This window comes from Pochonia chlamydosporia, chromosome 1, assembly GCF_001653235.2.
Source record: "Pochonia chlamydosporia 170 chromosome 1, whole genome shotgun sequence".
NCBI lineage: Eukaryota > Fungi > Ascomycota > Sordariomycetes > Hypocreales > Clavicipitaceae > Pochonia > Pochonia chlamydosporia.
The window spans coordinates 2,224,919-2,239,029 of NC_035790.1; the positions used below are offsets into that span (position 1 = coordinate 2,224,919).

The 14,111-nt window shown below is 50.8% G+C and overlaps 6 protein-coding genes across 6 annotated transcripts; 3 read left to right on the plus strand and 3 right to left on the minus strand.

Moving 5' to 3' along the window:
* Positions 1-782: 782 nt before the first annotated feature.
* On the minus strand, positions 783-1,545 carry VFPPC_00553 (DNA replication complex GINS protein PSF1; the record flags this gene model as incomplete). The annotated part of the gene is made up of 3 exons (XM_018280549.1): positions 783-876; positions 931-1,460; positions 1,519-1,545. The coding sequence occupies 3 exons, from the start codon at positions 1,543-1,545 to the stop codon at positions 783-785; spliced, it is 651 nt and encodes a 216-aa protein (XP_018148709.1).
* A 1,530-nt stretch (positions 1,546-3,075) lies between these two features.
* VFPPC_15169 (26S proteasome complex ubiquitin receptor, subunit Rpn13) lies at positions 3,076-4,616 on the plus strand (the record flags this gene model as incomplete). The annotated part of the gene is made up of 4 exons (XM_018292922.1): positions 3,076-3,126; positions 3,200-3,272; positions 3,326-3,827; positions 4,064-4,616. 4 exons carry the CDS (start codon positions 3,076-3,078, stop codon positions 4,614-4,616), a joined length of 1,179 nt encoding a protein of 392 aa, XP_018148710.1.
* Positions 4,617-5,086: 470 nt separating this feature from the next.
* On the plus strand, positions 5,087-6,310 carry VFPPC_00554 (RNA recognition motif family protein; the record flags this gene model as incomplete). Its single annotated transcript, XM_018280550.1, has 2 exons — positions 5,087-5,347; positions 5,441-6,310. The coding sequence occupies 2 exons, from the start codon at positions 5,087-5,089 to the stop codon at positions 6,308-6,310; spliced, it is 1,131 nt and encodes a 376-aa protein (XP_018148711.1).
* A 164-nt stretch (positions 6,311-6,474) lies between these two features.
* Positions 6,475-7,414, minus strand: VFPPC_00555 (hypothetical protein; the record flags this gene model as incomplete). Its single annotated transcript, XM_018280551.1, has 2 exons — positions 6,475-6,557; positions 6,610-7,414. The coding sequence occupies 2 exons, from the start codon at positions 7,412-7,414 to the stop codon at positions 6,475-6,477; spliced, it is 888 nt and encodes a 295-aa protein (XP_018148712.1).
* Positions 7,415-8,815: 1,401 nt separating this feature from the next.
* VFPPC_00556 (major facilitator superfamily transporter) lies at positions 8,816-11,395 on the plus strand (the record flags this gene model as incomplete). Its single annotated transcript, XM_018280552.1, has 1 exon — positions 8,816-11,395. The coding sequence occupies one exon, from the start codon at positions 8,816-8,818 to the stop codon at positions 11,393-11,395; it is 2,580 nt and encodes an 859-aa protein (XP_018148713.1).
* A 1,072-nt stretch (positions 11,396-12,467) lies between these two features.
* Positions 12,468-13,258, minus strand: VFPPC_15170 (emp24/gp25L/p24 family protein; the record flags this gene model as incomplete). Its single annotated transcript, XM_018292923.1, has 3 exons — positions 12,468-12,673; positions 12,737-12,944; positions 13,055-13,258. The coding sequence occupies 3 exons, from the start codon at positions 13,256-13,258 to the stop codon at positions 12,468-12,470; spliced, it is 618 nt and encodes a 205-aa protein (XP_018148714.1).
* Positions 13,259-14,111: the final 853 nt, after the last annotated feature.

A 14,111-nucleotide genomic window follows, 5' to 3' on the forward strand; every position in this document is an offset into this window, starting at 1 on the left:
GAATAGGGTGTAATCATCCGCTGTATGGAGGACGATTTAGGTAAAAGGCCCGGCGAGGCCTCATCCACGCCGTGCAATTTCCACTATCCCGGTGGTGTGCGGACCAAGGTGTACCGTGTCCGGACTTTTGGAAAGGCCGTTTTGTTGGCTTCGTTGAGGTACTCATCGTTGACTGGCGACAGATTAGACTTCTAAGCAAGTTATGTTGATGGCGAAGCCTTCTAGGCCACCTCGATGACGAATCCAACATGCTTGTACCACGAGCTGATAGCCGCTTGACCGTAGGCGACGATAGGTGCATTCAAAAGCACGTGGCCCTCAAGTTGCTGCTGTGCCAAATACTCATTGTCGTAGTTGTCGCCAAGGGCCTTGATATTTTCGTCAGGATAATTTGACTTGAGCATTGCCGCACGCTCCGAACTGTGCATCTCTTCCAATTATGCCGTGCCAAAGACGTCCAAATAAACTCCGACCCAAGTCAAGTATTGACGTGCTCTCCATTCGTGTACTCATAACTGTACTTGCCTAATCGACGCGAGACTACGCTTCGAGCTGAACTTGAGGCCATTCAAATATACTGGCGAACGTCTGGCGAACGTCTTAAAGGACTTGGCCAGTGTGTCGCAGTGGCAACTGTCATGTTTGCTCTGATGATATGCTCTGTCGGCTTTGCTCATTTCATGAACCGTTCTTGTTCATTCCATATGATTTCGTGACTTGACTCTGAATGAACCGCGGCGCAGCATTATGTTTGCTCTCAATCAACCGCCAGAACAGACACATCAACTCAACTTTTGAAGGTATCCCTGGGCAATCAGCCGCTCGACATCGCCTTGCCGAACGTAAAACTGGCTGTTCTTCGTCAAAGTAATGGCACTGCAATGACCATTAGCTCATTATCCATTCACCACAGCACGACATATCACGTACCCATATTCCGTCTGGATTTCACCAGCATCCTTAAGCACCCGCACATCGATGAACAAATCCCGCGGTGGTTCCAAACTGCCAGTTAGATCAATGTCAGTCCATTGACCCTTGTAAGCAGCCAGCAAATCACTGTACTGCCGCACGTATTCCTCTTCCTGGGGACTGAGACTGCTCGTCGAAGAATCTCCAGCTGGAGGCGCGCCGTTTGTCGCGCTGCTCGAATCGCGTACTTGCTGGCCAGAAAGATCAACAACGTCCGAGCCGTTCCAAACTAGTTCTTCCAGCTTGTCCGTTCGCGTTCTATGGTATGCCAGTAGACACCGCTTGTTGCGCCGCATTGATAGATGGTTCACGAGGAGGGTGCAAGCAACAGCCTGGTCCGCGGCAGGGTCGAAGGAGCCGTGAAACGGTTCAAGGAGATCCTTGACATCTTTGTCGAGATCTCTGACTTCTCGTGTTACTGAACGAACAAGCTCCGCCTGATATGGTGGTAGATGAGCGAGGTTCTGCGTCCTTTTGGCGTGTTGCACCTGCGGTGAGATCAGCGAGAGGATTCGCTATAATTTCAGGTTTGTAGGGTTATCGTACCAGCTTCATTCCCAAGTCTCCGTACATTTTGGGGACAATAGTTTATGCCCTCAACTAAGAAGTAGTTTGTACAGCTTGCTTCTTACAGAGGTGCTTCGGAGGTATAAAATTGGACGCGACACAATTGGGAGACGCGTTGGAAGAGGTTTGCATGGATCAATTGATGTCTGTTACATATGTACAGTGGTACCCCGCCAGAGTGCCATGCTGGCTCCTCTGATGGTGGTGCTCTCAGCTGTTGCCCCGCCATGCATTTCCGTCCTGTCGTAACATTTGAACACTGTGCTTCAGCTCATAGGAACATTGAAGATGGGCAATGCCATCTTGGCCCTCATGGCAGATCTCCGCAAACATGTGTCAACAATCTTTTACAACAACATTGACAATTCGAGGAGACTGCATTGGGAATGCACCCAGACTCTCGCATGGATGAATTCTTTTTTTTATTTTTATAGTTTTTCCCCCAAAAAACACTCTTGGCTTGGCCACTTCATCGGCGCATTTTGAGTACGGTTAGGATTGGATGACGAAAGACGCAAGGGCTAGAAACCAGCCAACATTACGACTTGGAGAATGACATGAGCAGTCAATATGCATTCTACGGCATTTGGCACTGACGCAGACTCTATACGGCGCCATGAACCACAACATTCACTTTAACCAGGCCGCTTTGAAAGCACAGTCTCTGGCACTTCGTTCCTGCGTCCACAGGAAGCTCAATATCTAGGCTTGGTTAGTATCTACAGGGCCGGCGGGTGCCTGGTGATTGCTGTCGAATTGGGAGGCTACGACGCCTTGATTGAGCTGCATCATTTGGAAACTGGACCGCATCGACGGATACACAGCGGGAGCCTGTCAACTTGATTCCCAGTTAGCGATTGAGCAGGATATGAAGCTTTCAAATCGACTAGTTTCAGGGACGGTAATCAGAGATGCATAAATGCTTGTTGTTTCGTCAATCGGCGGGTCTTGAGTCCGCCTCCGAAACACGGACCAATTTTTCTCATCATAGAAAGTCCTGGCAACTTGCCATGGGGAGGGAAGTTTGGGCGTCGAGCGTACACTCGAAATGAGGCAAAACTTACATTGATGAATCAGGGCTTTGTACACAGAGCGCAAAACAAACGCTCAAAGCTCGACGACTTAGGATATCACCATGTGCCCACCAACTGGTGCACTGGGAATGCTGCCATCGCTCTGTTGGAAGTGAAGGCAAATGTAAAAGGTTGACTTGAGAGCAAGGAATAGAAATTTATTCTTTTGGCATGCCCCAGCCAAATGAATGGCAGTGGATCCAAGCTGGGCAAAATTAGAGCTGCACGGAGAAAGCGTCGGGCCGCGAAACACCGTCAACTGGTCACCTCTCCAGAGTGACCCGCCACCAGAGCTCGACGTAAGAGCTCTTGCAGCCTACTCCGTTCAGTGCCAACCAGACCTGCCTGCGTTGCATGGATTACAAGCTCCATTTCCAACCCAGTTAACCATCATACAACCTCACTTGCCACCACAACTTCTTTGACACTGGCCCAGCTGGACACTTTGCCAGAGTGAGACAAGATGCCTATTGCGCCTATCATCACATTCAAGGCCGGCCAGTGCGAGGTCGATGTACGTTGCTCGTTGCTTAGGACACCTCTAGTTTGATTCAACGGGTCATTTCGCTAACAGCTCAACTTCACAGGAGTCTTCTTCCCGGCCCCTCAAGGTCAAGCCCCAGCCTCAACCCGGTTACCTCTATCTATATTCGGAAGATGGTAAGCTCGCCTCCGCGTTTCGCTCCTTGAATGATGATTCTGACGACTGCAAGACTTGATACATTTCTGCTGGCGCAAACGGGACCAGTCTCTGGATGAACCAGAACTTGATTTGGTCATGGTGCCGACTGACGGCAGCTTTGTTCCTTATGAATACAACACGACATCCGAACCAACTGCCAAGACCAATGGTCGCATTTTCGTTCTCAAATTCGCGTCCTCTTCCCAACGCTATCTCTTCTGGATGCAGTCGAAACCGCAAAGTCGTGACGGAAACCCCAGTTGGTTCAGCCCAAGAGACCGCAAGATTGGCGATGTTGTGCACAGGCTTCTCCAAGGAGAGGAAGTCAATGTCATGAGCGAACTTTCTTCTGTGCGGAATGTTGACGACCGAGACGATGACGATGACGAAACCATGGAAGACGTCGAAGGCAGCCGCGGTCAGCACGCTCATCGTGGCAGTGGAAGCGGTGGTGCTGGCCCTGATGCCACTGGAGGAGATGTCAGAGAAGAAGGTGAAGAATCAAGAGAAGGAGGTGCTGATGGCGCTAGAGCGTAGGTGATCCCCTGTTGCACGGCAATTTCTCCTGGAAGAAAGAACAGCCTCTCGGCTACTACCTACTGCTTTTTTTGTTGGGGAGGGTTGATAGGGTTGACAATCATGTCTGTCCCAGTGACTGTATTATTATTAGAGTTTCACATCTCGCAGCAGATGAAAGCTAAAGAAATGACACATGAACATGCATTGGTTGATTGGGCTATCTCGTGATCCTAAGCTGACCAGCCTATAGGGCTTCTTCGTCAGCACCCGATGCCGCAGCCGCCGTGAGGAATTTCCTGGAGTCATTGAGAGGCCAGCAAGGCCTTTCAGGAGGACAGCAGCAACAACAGCACGCAGATGTGCCCTACCCGTATCTCAACCATCTTTTACCCACGTCGATCACAGTACCGATGATTGACGGCGCATCACCTGAGTTTATTGACTCTCTGTTGAGCTTCCTGCCCCCGTCTGTCATTGTCCTGGCCGCAAGCTCAGTAGCCGCAGAAGAAAGCCAAAAGGAGCCCTCTGCGGATGCCATTGAGGCAGCCAAGGCGTCATTGTCTCTTGAGGACAAACGAAGCTTGTTGAAGAAAGTTCTTCGAAGCCCGCAGTTCAACCAGGCTCTTGGGACTCTGACCATGGCCCTGAGGGATGGTGGACTTCCCGGAGTTGCAGATGCCCTGGGCATCAGAGTTGAAAACGGCGGTTACATGCAGGGTGGTGGAATGCCTCTGGGAGGAGGACAAGCTGTCAAGTCATTTGTCGACGGCGTAAAAAAGACTGTTAAGGAGCGCAGGCAGTGAATAATGCAGGTTTAGATTTGGTAACCAAAAGCTATCAATCTATTAGACGTTTCATGTAGAGTACGTAGCGCATAGAATACTGCAGTTAGTTTACATCAGCTTTCGATAAATTATGGCGAAATAACTGCTACTACCGGATACTTGTAGAAGTTGGACACGTTTTGGTAACTTGGTGAAGCTATTAATTAATGTGATATATTTTCTGTCAATAAACTGAACTGATGAGATCAATGGAAGACCATGCCTGCCCAATCAATCGGAATGTGTTATGGCTTGAAGCTGTGATTGACTGCCTGCTGTGCTTTACACATGCATTGCAAGTGCCCCACGTTTGCTTGACTCGAATCGTGGGTCTGACGTACAGGCAGCTACTGGGGAAACATGGCACCACGACCTCGGCGCAAAACAAAGGGAACGAACTTTCTCACAACTCCTCGAGCGTTGTCAATTGCGTCGGTAGCACAGAAAAAATGGACCTGTCATTCCCGACAGATATTCAAGAATTCGATGCCGACGACCGGATATCGTTTTCCAGACTAGACAACAAGTTTATTGCCGTTCATGATGACGGCACAGAATTCGAGTTTGACGCGGACCTGAAGAAATGGGTGCCTGCGGACGAGGAGCCACTTCATGATGAGGAGCACGACTACGGACAGGATTTGTCGGCGCAAGCGCTGCATGGTGGTCCGAAGAAGAAGAGGCAGCTTGATGCAGAGAATGGATCAGAGGTAAGGTCTTCCCGATGCCATCCAGCGGTGGCATCAGCTGCCCAGACGACGAGTGCAGAAAGACAATGGAAGCTGACACTGTCCTGTTACCAGGGAAGCAATCAAACACCACCAGCGCGGCCGAACAAGAAGCAAAAAGCACCTCCTCGACCGCGAGAAAACACGGCCGTCTACGTCACCGGTCTGCCCCTCGACGCTACCGTATCCGAAGTCCACGACTTGTTCTCGCGCAAAGCAGGTGTCATAGCTGAAGAGATTGACAGCGGCGCACCGAGGATCAAACTCTACTCGGATGAGTCAGGGAACTTCAAGGGCGACGCATTGATAGTATTCTTCAAACCGCAGAGCGTGGAGATGGCAATCATGCTATTAGACGACACGGACTTTCGCATGACGTCCAGTGGCACGCGCGAGGGCAGGATGAGAGTACAAGTCGCAGATTCAAGCTACAAAAAAGTCCAATACGAAAAAGACGGGACAGGGACATCGACACCGAACAACGGCGGCGAGCAGGAGAAGCGGCCACAAAGAAGCAACCACGACCGCCAAAAGATTATCAAGAAGACGCAAAAGCTGGATGCGAAGCTAGCAGACTGGGATGACGATGATCCGTACCCCGCGGCGACGCAGGCTACTTCCAAGAGGGACAAGACTGTTATTCTGCGGCACATGTTTACGCTGGAGGAGTTGGAGGAGGATCCTGCTGCGTTGCTGGAGATCAAGGAGGATATCCGAGATGAGTGTGCCAAGTTGGGGGCGGTGACGAGTGTGGTTTTGTACGATGAGGAGGTTGATGGGATAGTCTCTGTGAGGTTCAAAGACATAGAGTCGGCGGCGGCGTGTATTCAGCTTATGCATGGGAGGAACTTTGATGGGCGGGTGGTGGAGGCATCGATTAAGACGGGCAAGGAGAAGTTTAAGAAGTCCGATAAAGATGCGAGCCAAGATGTTGATTCGGATTAGGGGACATTTGGTGTATTTGTACTAGTACTAGAGGCTTGAAATGAAGCAGATACCCTGGGATGTAACAATGTAACAATGCTATGGTTCCATAAATCGTTGACAATACCTGGCTCCTGTGATACGCCGTGGACCAAGATCAAGAGCAAGAGCTATGTGAAGGCAAGCTAAGTGAGTGAGGCGTCTTCCTCGGATGTGTACCAAATCGCGGCTTCGATGATCCTATATACGATTTGCAGCTCGTGTTCATCTATACCACGTTAGATTCCAGTCAATCAGTCTAGTGGAAAATCAACACTTACTTCTCGGAGCATAAATCATGACAAAATTAGCAGCAACAGGCATCTGCAGAAACCATCCCTTTCTCGCCAGCGGATGCATCTGGCCCCATCCCTTATCCAACACCTCCCCAATATCATCCGGATGCAAACACATGTGCATGGAGTGATCCGAATCATGAACGTGGACAATCTCGCCCTGACAATTCGTCCGCAGCGCATGCTTGGCAAACAGCGCCAGCCCATGCTTTTCCACGCAGGACCTCTCCGTCCCAAACTTCAAGGGACTCCTATTCCCAAGCTTCACCATGGCCCTCCGCAATGCCTGGTAGCTGTGTCTCGAGCCGTGCTGGTCCAACTGTCTCTGGGGAGCTATGCCCGCGACTCTGGGCCGCGGACCAGATCGGTAGGGCAGAATTTGCGACCGCAAGAGTCCCGTCTGCGAGGTATGGCTGACGCTGAGATTGGTAGGTGGTGTGAATGGGTTACGTAGAGCCCAGAGACGCCACCACGATATTTGGAGATAGCCGTAGAAGGTGGACGGGGTGCCGCCGGGCCCGAGACTGAGAAAGTTTTCGTAGTCATTGTGGATGAGGACGAGGAGCGGAGCGAGGAGGATGAGGAGCTCGGTGAGCGGAGAGCCGAGATAGTGGATTGATAGGAGGAGAGTGGCGGAGAGGGTGAAGATGTTGGGGCCGGTGAGGGTGATTGATACTGATTTCTGATGGAGTTGGCATGATGAAGATGGATGGGGAGGTTGAAGCGTTATGACGTCTTCTTCGACGGGTAACGAGGGTAGAGTAGATGTTGACGAAAGTGTAACAGACATGATGAAGACATCTACGGGATTGAAGATTTGCTTTGAATTGATCCCAACTCTATGCGGTGAGGCCCCAATGGACGAGAATACGCAAACTGGCATTCCTTTATAGAAAACCACACGATGTCATCACGAACATGGGACGCAGGGAGGACTTATATGCCACCTGCAACACAATATTGTAACCCGGCAGCTCCAACAGCCACTTACCCAATCTGACGCATCCTTCAACATCAATTCGATCCAACGAACAAGGCCCAACTCATGATAGGTCCCCCATCCGAGAGGGGTTTTTCAAATGCTGTTCCCATGACTTGGTGTGGCAGCTGCATGTTGTAGCCACCGGGCCATCGGACTGTATGACCTGTTTCGTCGCACAAGAGAAGCCAAGAGAGAAAAGGCTGCGAATGGGTATCGAGGTCTGACGTTCCAAAGGCGGTCTGATCAGCAGGTTATATACTGCACTAGGTGAATTGTAGCGCCGTAAGTCCTGTCAGCCAGTGAGACTGGGGTTTCTAAGTTGACAGGGCTGTTTCGTTTCTGGTGGATTGTCAGCCATGGCGTTGGGCTGATGGGAGCTTTGTAGCTTGCATCTTGCTTTGGGCGCAGGTTCAGTCAGCATTTGCTGCGCTAGTGATTATGCTTTTTGGGTGCGTGTGAGGTCATGGCCCGGGTTGTTTTGACAAAGGGACACGATGTCGATCTTGGGAGGCATGTTGAAATTAGACAAGTCGCTTTTTTTAGCCAGGACGGCTAGGGGGAATGTATCTTGCTGCTGGGAGGATACGTGCGAGGACATTGGGCATCTATACGGACTGGCGTGGAGTCGCTGGTTGCTGTCAAGTTCCGCTTGCACAGACGTAATGCTGTCTGGATTCACCGCAAAACTGCTTCAGATCTCTGGTTGAGAGACAACCTTAATTCATGGTCCCGTATTGGGCGCTAAACCACTCGTGTGCATTGGACTAACTGATGCATTGGTTCACATCGGATGTGTACCTCGGTGGTTCGTCGCCCCGTTGCTCGGCAACCATGCGCCATCCCCTGCAAACACTGACCACCCAATCCGTGTCTGCCACCAGACTCGGTCTTGATTGTGCCCGTAGTGAGACTTCGTATCTCCTGTAGAAATTTCTCTTATACCTAGATTGGCATTTTTATGCTGCTCTTCATCCAACATTGGAACGCAACCCTCTTTAAAGAACGCCAAGTTACATGCATTCCAGCGTTCACACGTGGATGATACACCCGTTTATCCAACTTTACCTTGCCGCATACCTCGCGTGCTGTCAGTAGGGGCATTCCAAGCAGACAAAGGGTTCACAAAGGTAAGTTGCATCTTCCCCACCAAGAATATATCATCTTCGGTGTCATTAACAACATGCAGCCTACACAGGCCACCCGCCCGCCATGGGCCTCTTCTCAAATCCCCTTCGCTCCCGCGAACCGCGGCTACCACGTTACCAGAACATACCGTCACCCACCAAAGAACGCTATTCTGACGACGAATACGACTCCTCAGACGACGACTTGGATGCATCCTACCCAACGGGGTCCTCATCACCCTACAGTTCACGGAGTGTGTCTGATTCAGCACCCAGTGGCTCATACTTGCTGCCAAAGCGAACACCACTACAGCAGCCTCGCAGAAACAGATGTTCACAAGTCTATCCCTACAGGCTACCGACAAAAGTAACCCGATGGGTGCTCATTGGCGTAATTGGCACCATTGTTCTCATGGTGCTGAGTCTCGTGAGGGCAAGCCAGGTTGAGAATTGGAAGGTCGCCAATGGGAAAGCAAAGACATCAGCACCACCGCCGCCAATGTGGGAGAAGTTCCCATTTTTGGAGAGATATTACGGCGGTATTCGGACGTTGAAACCCTTTAATGAGAGTCGGCCTACGTATCCTATCACAAACCAGCCTGTGGCGTTGTCGACGCCTGATGATGAATCGCACGGGGAAAAGGTTACTCGGGATATCATGCAGAAGGAACTGCCTCCCAGTTCGTCATGGGAGATGTATCCTAGTGCGAAGAAGGAGTCTGGTGTTCAGGAATGTTTTATCGACGCCGATGGGAAAGTTCGCGTGCCTCCGTTGAGATATTACAATGGTCGGACGTATGGCTTTCCCGAACACGTTTCCGGCTCATACGAGATTCTTAAGCTTCCGGAGGAAATTTGCTTCGAGAGATATGGCAGGTATGGACCATACGGATTTGGATATTCTCAAGGGATGGGCGGCCTGAGCACTGGTGAGCACGGTGAAAATGAGGGCTTCGAGTCTGTTTGGGAAAAGACGCCGCGTGTCGATTACCGATCAGTTGACTGGGCTGATGTGCAGCGTCGGTGTTACAATGCCAATGTTGGACGGTACAAGGCTTTGCCGCCGATGACTCCCTCATCTCACGGGTTTTATATTGGCCAGTCCTCCAGCTCTGAGAGTATCTTGGCTCGTCGGGCTGAAGGGAACAGCACTGCAAAGGTGACCAACACTGTCGAGCAGGCTGGCAAGCCAACTCCCACATATATCTCTACAAAGGGTTCCAAGAAGCCAGTCAGTGCTGGAACTACAGCCAGAACTGCAGTCGTGATTCGATGCTGGGACTCGTTTCTCTTCCGCGAGGATGACATTGCCAATATCCGCTCCATCATCGCGGAGTTGTCCATGGCGTCTGGCGGTAGATACGACGTCCATCTCCTTGTTCAGGTGAGGGAAGACGGCAAGCATCCCATCTGGGCTGACCACGAAGCCTACCAGAAGAGGATAAACGAAACGATCCCCAAGGAGTTCCAGGGTATGGTTACGCTGTGGACAGAAACCCAAATGCTGGCTTTGTACCAGGGCATGTACGATCTGTGGACTCGCGGACCAGATTTGCCAGTCCATGGCGTCTACAGAGGTCTATCCATGGCCATGCAGCATTTTGCCTACGTCCATCCGGAATATGACTACTTTTGGCAGTGGGAGATGGATATCCGGTACACAGGTCACTACTACGACCTGGTCACCAAGCTCGAGGAATGGGCCAAGGCCCAACCCAGAAAGGGCCTCTGGGAACGAAACTCGCGTTTCTATTTCCCCAGCGTACATGGCACATGGGAGGACTTTTCGCAAATGTCCCGTGTGCAGAGTGAAATGGGCACCGTGGGCGCCGACACCGTCTGGAAGGAGATGCCCGGCAGCGAAAAGGCGCCGGAAACCGGGGCATCCAAAAACTCCAAGATGATCTGGGGACCTGTTCGGCCGACCGAGGAGCAAGACTGGTTCGAGACGGACGATGATCCCATCCCACCTACGACGTACGAGGCAGACAAGTACAAATGGGGTGTTGGCGAAGAAGCAGACTTGATCACCCTGAATCCCATCTTCGACCCCGAAGGCACGACATGGATTCTAAAGGACGACATCACCGGCTACAACCGTACACAGCCGCTTCCTCCCCGTCGCGCCGCCCTCATCACCACATCACGCATGTCGCGCCGCCTGTTGATGAAGATGCACCGCATGACAGCATTCAAGAAGCAATTTGCGTTTCCTGAGATGTGGCCCGCAACCGTGGCTCTCCAACACGGCTACAAGGCCGTCTACGCACCTCACCCAATGTACGTCGACCGCAAATGGCCCGTAGAGTACATGGCGCAGACGTACAATGGCGGTCGGGACGGCACCAGCGGCGGTTCGAGAACGAGCGTCTTTGGCGAGAGGGAGCATAATCTCAAGGGTTTGAGCTGGTTCTACAACTCTGGCTTCGCGCCCAACCTGTACAAGAGGTGGGTCGGGCTGAAGGTGAATAACGACGGGGGCGAGGACTTTGAGAAGAATCACGACGAGAGCAAGAAGGGTTCGGGAGTGGGCAATATGCCCGGCGGAGAGGGGAGGATGTGTGTCCCGCCAATGTTATTACATCCTGTTAAGGATACTGAGTTGCCGGTGGAGGCGCCGCCGGGAGAGGAGGAAGAGAAGGTGGAATCGGATCCTGCGGCGTGATTTGCGTATATATGTCATGTTTGATTTGTGTGTTTCTAGATTGGATGGTGTATGGGCGTTACGGGTTCTTCGGTTCTTCCTTGGTAATGAATGTGGTTGATGGATGAGTGATGAGTATCTACTGTTAGGATGTGTCATGTATATATGCAATACACTCAGCCATTACGTTCAGATTATCATAGATATTATGAGGGTATTTGATGAACATAATCACCGGGTATAGGTAAATAGTCACATGTCATCTCGACCTTCATTTACGGCACATTGCATGATTGAATAACTTCCTTGAAGAACAGTTGGTTGTGAAGTTGTACTGTACACGAGTGGTTCAATAATAGAGTTCGGCTCGTCAGACTATACTTGGTTGGGGGTATTACGTCTCAACAAATGAACTGCATAACGATACGTGAGTTGGATACTTACCACAGGTAGAGCTGCACACGTTAACATATAAACTTAGAAGCAATATCTAAATCGAGTTGCCTATTATAAGTATAGATGCTTTTCTTAGCACGAAACCTGATGGCGATACGGGAAGTTGGTTGCTTAGCACAAGTATAGCTATAGATCTTAACATCTAAACTTCACAGCAATAATAGGTGAACCCGGTTCCTTATTACAACTGTAGCAGCCCATTTTATTAACACATAAGGTTAACAGCAATACGTGAATTTAGTCACGTATTCCAAGAACTAGGTGTAGATCTCAACACATGGACTTAACAGTGACACATGAATTTAGTTGCCCATTACAAGTGTAGCTACACATCTTAGCACATAAACTTGACGGCGGTATGTGAATTGGTTGCTCATTACAGTAGCTCCACATCTATTACCGCCTAAATTTTACATCGTGGCTCCTCGCCTCAAAATCTTTGTGGAATGCTCATCCCTCTCGTCATTCAAGTGTTCCCAAGACCATTCCCGTTTGCGCCTATATGCTGCTCGCGAAAACCAAATAACCACGGTTGACAACCATCCCTCCCCCGTTAAAAGCTAAACAAGACTATGCTAGCTTTGCCATAATCAGATGTATGTTTTTTTAAGATGGGATTGCTCAGACTCGCAATCTCTTATACGACCCGTTTGACCTCGAAGAAGCGGCGCAACCACCAGACCTGGAATAGGGACTCGCCAACGACGACACCAAGGACAAACAGATTCCACCACTTGACACGGGCGTTGGTGCTCTCGGCGGTGTTACGGTGGGTTCGCTCACGGATGACAATGTATTGTTGCTCGTCCTTGACTTGGTTGAGAATATCTGAGAGTTTGATGACTGTGGGCAGGATTGTTAGCGGGTATGCACACCAAGAGTTGTAATGAAGTCATTTGTTCGCACCTTCGGCTTCGATAGGGTCAGAGGGCATGTCGTGTTCGCTGACATAGACGACGCCGTGCACATTGAAGGAAACCTCCTTCGTATTGGCGCCCCAGTGTTGGTTGCCGAAGCAGTAGGTGTATTTGCCGTCGGCGTGAGCAGTGAAGGAGTGGTCGCCCGTAGAGACACTTCTCTCGTTAACTTCGTAGCCGCCGCTGGGGTTCAGAATCTACACGAGAGTCGTTGTCAGTAAAAACAGCATGTTGATATCTCGTCATGATACCCCCTTTGCAGATTTGGTGGGGACATGATGTGCAATACGATCGGCCAAGTTCATACCCAAAAATCGACATCGAGGTTGCCAGCGCTTCCAAATTCCCGGTCGCCAGTCTGGTAGGTAACGGTCATCTTGTCGTCGCGGTGCAGGTTCTCGTGGAAGCACTCGATGCCGTGGGCAGGCAACACAATGTTGTGTGCGCTGGCAACCTGGAAGGCCACCGTTGCCACAGCGAGCAGCGACCTCGCAGCTGAAGGCAGATGCATTGTTGAGGTCGTGTGATGGGAGAAACTGTAAATTGACAGATATGACTTGGCGCTCGTCTGCCTGCGGGGCGATGCGGTCGCGATGGGAAAATGGAAGCAGGCAGGATATTTGAAGCTGGGAGCTGGGCAGATTCGCGAAAGTGACACCTTTTCGTTGGCGTCTGGCAGGAATTGGAGGTCGCTCTTTCTGGGACAGGGGTTGGCCAGGTACAAAGTCGAGGTACCCACGTACCAGCACTGACAGTGAGCCTGAGAGCTTAACACATGCTGGAAGTGTGAAGCGAACAAGTCAAGCAGGGAGAAATGGAAAATGTGGAGCCCTAGAGCCAGACTCTGAGTGGTTGGCCCGAATAGCCAGAGACTCGAGATACCCACCCCCTGGCTGGGGATCCTGAGTTCCGCCCGGCTCAGGAGACCGCTAAAGTTCAGGAGACAATGGTCACCATGGATTACCAGAAGGCAGGCACCACCGGATGATGCGGGACCTGTCAGGTACTTGCACTTTAAAGCCAGTTCCACCAAAATGGCATTTCATTGTTCAGATTCCAATGTCTCCTGCGTGTACCTCTAGGTGATTGGATTTCTGTCCTTGAGAAAACTCTTAGGCGGGCTCAGTGTGTGTAGGACTCGTCCACTGTGGAAGAACCTCAAGCTGTCAAGTCTGTGCTGGTGGCATCAATTGATCATGCAGCCACCAGCAACTTTGCAAGAGCAACAGGGACCAACAGGAATCTCGGGTCAGAACCTTTAGGGCAGTGCACAGCCCTGAAGAAAATGTGAAGTCATTTCAATCCTGTCCCCTGACACACCATGGATTGTAAATACGATGATGATCTGGTCTAAAAATATTTAC